Source organism: Sinocyclocheilus rhinocerous, unplaced genomic scaffold, assembly GCF_001515625.1.
Source record: "Sinocyclocheilus rhinocerous isolate Xijiao unplaced genomic scaffold, SAMN03320098_v1.1 scaffold2831, whole genome shotgun sequence".
NCBI classification, from domain to species: Eukaryota; Metazoa; Chordata; class Actinopteri; order Cypriniformes; family Cyprinidae; genus Sinocyclocheilus; species Sinocyclocheilus rhinocerous.
In genome coordinates this window covers 267706-278044 of record NW_015659001.1, presented here as the reverse complement: position 1 = coordinate 278044, position 10339 = coordinate 267706, and the positions used below count along the sequence as shown (strand labels likewise).

At 36.6% G+C, this 10339-nt stretch overlaps 1 protein-coding gene across 1 annotated transcript in view; it reads left to right on the top strand.

Annotated features, from left to right (window-relative positions):
* LOC107723120 (zinc finger protein 512B-like) overlaps window positions 1-7181 on the top strand; it is a 57286-nt gene extending 50105 nt beyond the window's left edge. Inside the window, exons 13-18 of the mRNA XM_016531633.1 lie at window positions 2138-2326; window positions 2461-2805; window positions 4627-4728; window positions 4946-5008; window positions 5138-5236; window positions 6578-7181. Coding sequence (XP_016387119.1) covers window positions 2138-2326; window positions 2461-2805; window positions 4627-4728; window positions 4946-5008; window positions 5138-5236; window positions 6578-6946 — 1167 coding nt within the window. The 3' untranslated portion in view covers window positions 6947-7181. The remainder of the gene's footprint in view (window positions 1-2137; window positions 2327-2460; window positions 2806-4626; window positions 4729-4945; window positions 5009-5137; window positions 5237-6577) is intronic.
* Window positions 7182-10339: the final 3158 nt, after the last annotated feature.

Genomic DNA, 10339 nt, shown 5'->3' with positions numbered 1-10339 from the left:
TCTGTCTGTCTGTCTGTCTGTCTATCTGTCTGTCTGTCTGTCTGTCTATCTATCTATCTCTCTTTCTACCTATCTACATATCTGTCTGTCTGCCTACCTGTCTGTCTATCTATGTCTCTGTCTGTGTGTCTGTAAGCATGTTTTTATTTGGTTCACCAGCTAGACCAGCACTAACCAGCTTGGAAATTCTTTTTAAGTTGGTCTTTTCAGCAGAGCAGTCTGGTTCCAATTACTACAGTATGAGTATGTGTGGAGAAAGTGATGAGAAGAGAAATAGAAAGTGGGGAGAAGAAGATGAGAATATTCCTGAAAAAAATTGCTTATTTGTCACTAAGAGCCAGATTTACTAAACAGGGCAAATTAGCGCAATGCAGAACCTGATTTTACCAAGTGTGACATGTTCCTGGATCAAAATTTTTGTTGACCCTGGAACAACATTGTGATTAACCAATCAGATTTGAAGAACCAGTTTATAGTTTTTGTGAAGTTTAGGCTTACAATCAGTGTTTGGTGTTTGTGTCATTCATCTATCATTCATCAGTGTCATTCATCATTTCCTCTGATTTTAGGGATTACTCATGGTTAAGGTTAGGTTTAGGTGTAGGGATATGGTCAAGACTACATTTTTGGATCAAAATGTTGTTCCAGGGTCAACAAAATATGTTGACCTAGGAACACATCTAACTCAGCAAAATCAGGACGTGAATACGCCGATGGGAGGGGAAAAATTCTGCGTGTGATTTATTGACAAGGTGCACATTAAAGAACACAGACACAGCCAGATCTTTTCCAAAATGACCAGCGCAATCTACCAAGAGCAGCGCAAAATACCACCTGCTTTAAGACATGCTTTTTTGGGGCATTAAATAATTAAATACAGCAGGTAAAATAAGTATTGAACATGTCACCATTTTTCTCAGTAAATATATTTCTAAAGGTGCTGTTTTCATGAAATTTTCACCAGATGCTGGTAACAACCCAAGTAATCCATACTTACAAATAAAACAAAACAAATAAGTTCAGAAATTAAGTTATGTGTAACAAAATGAAATTACACAGGGAAAAAGTATTGTATCACTGAAATTTAAATGTAATACTTTTTGGTAATGACAGCTCCTGTATGGAGAAACTAGTGGCATGCATTGCTCATGTGTGATTTTGGCCCATTCTTCCACAGAGTCTTCAAATCTTGAAGGTTCCGTGGGCCGCTTCTATGAACTCTGATCTTTAGTTCCCTTTCAGTCGGTCACTCTCGACGTCACGTCGGATGACCGACGAAATTGGGATCTCGCTTAGAGAGACCAATCTACTTCGAGTGTAAACTAAACGAGCCAATGCAATCGAGAGTTTCCTTGGCTGTGTTTGGGATCATTGTCTTGCTGAAATGTCCACCCTTGTTTCATCTTCATCATCCTGGTACTGTAGGTGTTGGGACTGAAACAGCAAATATTAATTGGGGCAGGATTGCTTTCTAATCACTGATAGATTTCAGCTGGTGTCTTGGCTTTCCATGCCTTTTTGCACCTCCCTTTCTACAGGTGTTCAATACTTTTTCCCTGTGTCATTCCACTTTATTACACAGAACTTAATTTCTGAACTTATTTGTTTTGTTTTCTTTCTAAGTATGGATTACTTGGATTGTTATCGACGTCTGTTGAAAATCAAGTCAACAGCACCTTTAGAAATATATTAATTAAAGAAAAATGGTGACGTGTTCAATACTTATTTTACCTGTTGTACCAGTGAATTGACGAGCGCAAATCTTAGTAAATCACGTTGCGTGATTCATTTAAATACTCTCCTCACATAAATTTACCGATCGAAATGGAAACTCCTACTAAACGGAAATGGAAACTAAACTCCTCCTATTCAATAAGGTGAGTCGCAAAAATAACCATGTCCACGCCTTTTCAGCGCTATTTCCCACTGTGTGTCTTTAGTAAATCCTGACAGTAGTTTTTTTTAACGCCAAACGAGGGTTTGCACTGGCACAAGCTGATAGTAAATCTGGCCCTAAGTATGTAAATGTAGTTTGTGTTAACAAACAGGCCCCTTCAAAGGAACGCTGTAACCCAGACTGTCAGCCCACAAATCAATGAGTGAAATAATGAAGTATGTTTGATTCTGTGTCAAACAGGGCTGTTCAGCTCATTTCTCCAGTCTGATGGGTTATCAGTATCATCAGAAACGCTGTGGCAGAGAGCGGCCAGACAGACAGAAGCCTGTCTTCCTGTGCCAGCACTGTGGTAAGACCTATCGCTCAAAAGCTGGCCGTGACTACCACCTGCGCACCGAGCATCCCGTCACCGCCCTGTCCACACACTCGGTGAGAATACACAGCCACGCTACACGTCATACTGCTAATCTAACATTGTGTGGAAAAACGTCACGACCAGTGTCATGTTATTGATCATGTTACTGAGTAATTAATCCAGATGTTTGTTATATCACCACATTTAGCTCATAGCTGAGGACTGGAAACAGGAAGACAGTAAAGATGAGGAGGATGTGCTGGAGGACGAAGAAGAGGAGGAGGAGGAAGAGGAAGAACCTGTTCAAATAAAGGGCAGAGAGAAGGCAAAGGAGAGAGTAGACGAGCCGGTGGAGAAGATGGAGGAGAGGAAGGAGGAGAAAACAGAGGTGGATGAGCTGCTGGATTTGGAGAGGACGCCCAGCGGCAGGGTCCGCCGGCGCTCGGCTCAGGTGGCGGTGTTCCACCTGCAGGAGATCGCAGAGGACGAGCTGGCCAAAGACTGGGGCACCAAACGACGCATCAAAGACGACCTCGTACCAGACATCAAGAGGGTATGGCAGTGTTGAAGTCACTTTGAAAATGCTACACTGGTCACACTTTATTTTAAGGTCCAATTCTCGCTATTAACAAACCATTAACTACGACTTTTGCCTACTAATTTGTTGCTTATTAATAGTTAGTAAGATAGTTGTTAAGTTTAGGTATTGGGTAGAATTAGGGATGTAGAATATGGTCATGCATAATATGTGCTATATAAGTACTAATAAACAGCCAATATGTTATTAATAGGCAGAGAACTGGTCCCTATACTAAAGTGTTGCCGCTACAATACGTTTACGTTTACAAAAGTAAATTGTCAAATTAAAAATCTGAGATTTGTTTATTAACAGCATTTATACAACACAAAACAGATATCAATAAGTTTAACAGCATCAATTTATATTTCCTTAAAGGAATAGTTCAATCAAAAATGAAAATTCTGCCATTAATTACTCACCCTCATGTCGTTCCAAACCCGTAAGATCTTCGTTCATCTTCGGAACACAAATTAAGATATTTTTGATGAAATCCTAGAGCTTTCTGGCCCTCCCATAAACAGCAGCACAACTGAAATGTTCCCAGGTCCAGAAACGTAGCATCGGTAAAATAGTCCATGTGACATCACTGGTTCAATCATAATTTTACGAAGATACGAGAATACTTTTTGTTCGCAAAGAAAAAACTAAAATAACGACTTTATTCCACAATTCTTCTCCTCATCCTGTCTCCTCTAAATATAAACAATGCATGCGCTTGCTCTCCTCTAAATGTAAACAACGTATGCGCGTGCTGCTGCTTATGTTAAATGCGCTGTGCCTTGTTTACGCGTCGAGGACAGCATGCGCATGCGTTGTTTATATTTAGAGGAGACGGCATGAGGAGAAGAATTGTTGAATAAAGTCGTTATTTTTGTTTTCTTTGCACACAAAAAGTATTCTTGTAGCTTCATAAAATTACAGTTGAACCCCTGACGTCACATGGATTATTTTACCGATGTCCTTGCTATGTTTCTGGACCTTGATCGTGTTAGGACCCTTGCTGTCTATGGAGGGTCAGAGAGCTGTCAGATTTTATCAAAAATATCTTAATTTGTGTTCCGAAAATGAACGTCTTTCGGGTTTGGAACGACATGAGGATGAGTAATTAATGACAGAATTTTCATTTTTGGGTGAACTAACCCTTTAAAGACTATGAAAATATTAGGGCTGTTGATTTAACTTGTTAATTTGATGTGATTAATTATGGGGAAAATAACAAATTGGTTAAATGAATGAATAAATGACTCGCTCATTAGGATTCTCCGCCACCTACTGATTGTTTTTGTTTCACATTGAGAGAATCAATTATTTAAAAAAAAATAATTTCATGTTTCAGTATTAAAAAAAACTCATTAATAGCCATTTATTGAAATTATTCATGCAATGTTGAATCAAAATATTTATTTTTAAAGCTTTTTGTAATGTCTATTCATTGCTCTTCTCATTTAACACAATTATGACTTTGAAAGTTGATGTGCAGTTCATTTTAATCGTTTGACAATCCTAGAAAAAGTGTAGTGATAAACAGAAGCATATAACATATAATTTTACATAGCATATTTAAATAGCATACAACTTTAAATATTTATTTTAAATTTACTTTATCATTGAAGCAGAGGTACTACTTCATTGAAATGTTTTGTCTCTCTTTTCCGCTACTTATTTCCAAACATGTTGCCTTAGCCAGTATCATGCTACTAAAAAATGTAGTCAGTAGTGTTTCTAAATTTTGGTAGTTACTCCTCATATACACTGCTTATTTTTTCATTTCTATGTACACACTTTCTTTTATAGCTCAACTATACACGACCAGGTCTCCCCAACTTTAGCCCTGAAACTGTGAACAGCTGGAAGAACGAGGTGAAAGAAAAAGGATTTATCTGCTGCCCCAATTGTGTAAGTATTTGTCTTGTATTTCTGACCGAACATTGACTTTAACAGCTGTTAGTGCTTCAGTAACAGATTCCAACCTCAATATGAACATCTGAATGATATCAGTAGATGTAGGTTTGTTGGAGAACCTGAAGAGCTCTTGAAAGTTGTCTTGAAAGTTGTCTTGAAACATTTTTGTTGCTCAGTTCTTCTGCTCAAGTCTCTCTTGATTTCATAACAGAACTGCGAGGCTATCTACTCAAGTGTATCTGGACTTAAAGCGCACTTGGCAAGCTGTAACAAGGTATAAAAAAACCTCTGCATGCTTTGCTGTAGTTAATTAATTATAGATCATTTAAACTGCTGTACATGTTTGATCTCAGATATTGCTGATACTGTATCAGCTTCACTGCTGTTATTGTTCTCCGCACAGGGAGGGGGCGACGTAGGGAAGTACACTTGTTTGCTCTGTCAGAAGGAGTTTAACTCTGAGAGTGGCGTGAAGTACCATATCAGCAAGACACACTCTCAGGTAAAGCAAACACTAAACCCGTGTACTGTATGCTTAGCAAATGAAGCTGAGCACTTGCCCTTCATAGTCTTCTAGTATTAAGAAATGTTGACTGCTAAAAGGACAGTTCACCCAAAAATTTAAATAATCCCCCTCCACTTGTTTCAAACCTGTATGAGTTTCTTTCTTCTGTTTGACACAAAAGAAGATATTTTGAAGAATGTTGGTAACCTAACAATTGACGGTAGCCATTGACTTCCATAGTACAGAAAAAAATACTATGGAAGTCAATGGCTGATAACAGAATTTACATTTTGGGTGAACTATCCCTTTAAGGCCTGTTCACACCAAGTTCAATATGAATGAACAAGACAAGACTTTGCCAAAAAAAAAAAAAAAAAAGGTCACTGTCATGTACAGTAAATTTTGGTTTCTTTAAAATCCATTGAAACAGAGAAATATATTTTTATTTTAATAATATTTGCATTATTTCCTAAGTTTTATAAGTTTATAGTTTACATTAAATTTTAGCTTTTATTTTTAGCTTTTAATTTTAGTTTTTATTTTATAGACTTTTGATTTTTATTTATTTTAGTTTTGGTTTTAATTTCAGGTATTGAGGAATCTGATTATCAGAATGTTTTCAGAATGATCTAAAATAACCAAGACATTTGAATTAAATTGACTTTTCATTTATGGACTTTTATATTTTTGAATAGATTGTAAAAATTGACCGGAAGGATTGGATTTTGCAGAAAATCGGTTAAATCCTTAAGTTAACTCGCTAATAAATCCGCTATATAGGCATGTGCAGGTTAGAGTTAATGTTTTAACAAAGGTCACAACATTTTGCCGTCATATAAAGATTATTTTATTACAGCTATATTGAAAAATATAAATTCTGCACACTACACAAGTTTGCATCATCACAAAAAAATATTTTAATGAGCAAAGTTTCAGTTAATCGACCTTCCCTTACAAGCAAGACTTTGCTCATTAAAATATTTGTGATGATGTGAACTTGAGTAGTGTGTGGGATTTATATATTTTCTCATATTATTTCATATTTATAGGTTTATATTATATTTTCATCCAACACATCTATGATTGATTTGTGTGTGAAGCACTTTATCGTTCGAGTATTACATAAATAGTTTCATATTACCTGTTCATATATTTTTCGTACTTTAGTTTCAGTTTTTAGTACACAAAAACGTTGCTAACTTGAATTTTTTATCAAGGGGTCTCTAGGGATGAATAGTTTCCTTCTAAAATGTTATACTTCTAAAAATTCATGCAAATTCACTAATAGTCCTTGATTATCAGTTCCTTTTTGAACTTGATGTGGCCTTATGTGCACAGAACTGGTTTCGGGCGTCTACCAACGAGGTGACCAACAACAAGAAAAAAGAGCCAGAGAGCAATGGCTTACAGAAGGACATGAAAAACGTAGTGCCTGGGAAGAGGAGGGGACGAAAGCCCAAAGAGCACCACCTGGTGACAGCCCCTTTTCCAGCAGAGACTCAGAGCTACAGCCCAGCTCCAGCTCCGCTTCTACCCCAGACCGTAAGCCAAGCCCCAGAAAGCCAAACCCCCACGCCCAACCCCATCACCAACACCCCATCCACTCCCCCTGCCCCAGTGGACAGTGGGAATCCAGCCCAAGCCAGAAACACAAAGCCCCCTATAAAGAAACGAGGCAAAACTAAGAAAGCGCAGACCGCTGAGTAACACGGCTTTCAATCCGTCAACACCAGAAGGGATGCTTTCCGAACTACTCTGGAGAAAACTTTAGTCAATTCGGTCACAGGAATGAAGGATGGCACAGAAGAACGAGCTCAGAAAGATGAACGGCAGAACGAGGGGATGAAAAACAGCAGAAAACAACAATGATATGCTCTTGTATTGATTTCACACTGATCTTTGTTGTTTTTTAAGCTGAGTATATACATTGTGTGTGCTTGTGTATACTGATATATATTACTCCTGTTGGTTTTTCATTCCATTTTTATAGTTCATTTTAATAAGTTGTTCACTCTTGTGTTTGAAATTATTATTATTTTTTTTTAAAGAATATCGATCTCATTCAATTAGCATGATGAGCTAATTTACTGCTAACATTTTATCACGGTTGTATTCTGATGTGTATATATAATATCTATATCTATATATGAATATATTCAAAGCAATTAATTTTCGTCCATCGGTTTCAAACAAGGTGCGTCAAAAAAGTTGGTCATCGTTTAGGTTGCTTTTCCTCGGGTGTGTTTGGGATTGTTTTGTCAGTGGCAGCTGAATGGAGAGTTGGATTTAGATTGACGGCTGTTGTAACAGTGTGCTACTGTGCAATAGTGTTGCTTTTGTGGTTTCTTGTCCTGTCTCTTGCTCGAAATCGTGAGAGGTCTAAGCGCGTAGCCTTGTGTAACTCCCTATCCCTCGTCCCTTTGGGCTGTTTGGAGTAGTTTGTAGTTTGCTGCAGTTGACCCGGAGGTATTTGTTAAAACCTTTAACTGCTTTGAAGTTTGGTAGTGCTGTGTGCTTTCATTCTGTCTGATTGTTTTTTATGGGAATAAGAGCTTGTGGTGCTTAATGTAGAAGGAGTATACAGTGCAGACGATTAGAGAAATTCAAATCAATGATACTGATAATGACTACAAATGTGTGGGCAGGAAAAATTTAATCCTCCAAAGCATAGGAATGCCCTTCGACATCTGTGATGTCATCAGTCCTTGCTTAAACTTAAGAGGTCATTCACAAAGTAATGGAATGAAAAACACAAGTTTTAGAGATGTGATTTTTAAAAGTTGAACTTTTATCTTGAGCGCTGCATTCTTAGATTGCCGTGCCATGTGTGAGATGCATGACACACACGTCCATCTAGTGCATGTTTACATAGAAAACCAATGGGAAAACTGCAGTGGAATGCAAAAATGCATCCTGTGTGAACAGCCCCCAAGACTCAAACTGAAAAATTAAAACAGGAAATTTGGGTGAATCTCACAAAACCTGACAAGAATTATTTCACCTCAAAATCAAGGCAAAGAAAAATAAAATTCAGTTTTACTACAAGAAAGTGAAGCTTTTTTAGGATTATTCATTTTTATGTGTATTGCAACATTTTTATGACAATTAAGCACATTTTATCTGCCTATTCTATGAAAGCCAGTTTTCGTCATGAAAATAAATAAATAAAAAAGCTAAATGCGTATTGTTACAATTCTGAACTTTTTTTCACAGTTATGACAAAAAAAATGAATTATGAGACATAAACATGCAACTGCAAGACAGTCAGAATTGTGAATTCGTAATTACCTTTTTTAATAAAGAAAAAAAAACTATTATGAAAAAGTCAGAATTGGGAGATTATGAACTTGCAATTGTGAGAAAAAAGTCAGAATTCTGAGTTTATATTTTGCAATTCTGATTTTTTTTTCCCCAGATCTGCAAGTTTATTTCTTGTTTTATTATTATTATTATTGTTATTGTTATTATTATTAATTCTGTGGTGGAAACAGGCTTCCATACAATTCCTATTACCAATGTGAAAAAAAGTTACATTTTAGTTCCCGTTTTTGTTTTGTTTTTTGAAAAGTATTATTTAAAATGTTTAGAATGTATACATTATGGTAGTATTTGTAAATTAATACTTTAATTTTTTATTCATTTTTACAAAAAAATGGTTGCAGTAATGATTTATGCTCTATATGGTAATTATAATTTAGGAAGCAAATGTGATTAATAGTCACGAGAATAATGTCACAATGCAATCTTAACAATGCTAAAATTAGACTTTTATCCAAAATGTTTTTTTTTCTTAGATTTTAGTGCCCATATTTTTGTGAGATTCACCCGTTCAATTCACTTTTGATAGGAGTACAAGCAATGTGTGTGGAATGCACTTGAAGACCTCAGTGACTGTATGCAATAGTGAGAGTGTTTTGGGTGCACAAGCACGTGGTGTGATGTGAAGCATTGAAGAGCACAATCAGAATGGTCACTGCAGGCTTTATCCGAACGTTTCCGAATCAGAGAGCATCTGTCCAAAAACAAACGTGACGTCCGAACGGTCCTGCACATACTGATTCCAAAGCTTCTGATTGAGGCCTGTTTGAGGAAAACGCTGGTATTGCACTTTAACCCCTCCTCCCCCTCCCTCCTTATCTTGCACTTTGCAGGCACTGTTAGGCTTCCATTCTCTAACCTAAAATGAGTGGCTCTGTGTTGTGAGATCTCGGATCAGTTTCCTTTACATAAATCCACCACACGAGAGAAACTGATCACGGACGGGCCACCCCGAACGCCTGCCATGTGATCCGTGCGAGGGAAGCCTGTCCTCCATTCCCCAATTTAGAAAGCAAATCTATGTCAAATATGAAATGGAAATTATGTTTGAAGCCATAACGGTCCCCTTGAAGGTGACTTATGGAAGCAGTGTGTCTTTTTATTCTTCCTCGGTTTGTATAAAAGATTATAGATTGAAAAAATATATAATTTGCAACATAAATTAATTATGTATTCCAAAACCCTAATAATTCTAACTGAGGTACTTGAAATCATGAAAAAGAAATTGCCATAAAATTATTAGCATACAGGTCACAAATGGTAAAAAAAAAGGATAAATTATTAAAAATATATTTATCTAATGAGAAAAAAATAATAAGCTCAAAGTTGCATACGTTTATTTTATACTAATACGTGTAAATGTGATCTTAATCTCATAGTTGCTTAAGAAATCTAGGGTTGGTATGTCGTGGTTTTAGGCAAAAGGTGCTAGTAGCCAATCTACCTTAGTTAATGTTGCGCATGAAATTGTGAAGCAGTTAGTCTACCTTGCCATCGAGTCCCACGTTTCTGACATGAAATACTGTAGCAGTTCTCATTTTAACTGTCCTGCATCAATGGCACATAAAAATCTTCTGTGGCTTCCGTCACACTGAAATCCCCCTACCGCACTGTAAATGGTTGGCTTTTAAAATGGTGAATCTCACAAAACTGTTAAGAACGTATCTTATTTCATCCAAAAAACGAAAAAAATTTATAAATAAAAAAATATTAAAAAAGTAAAAAATGTCAATGCAAACACACACACACACACACATATATATATATATATATATATATATA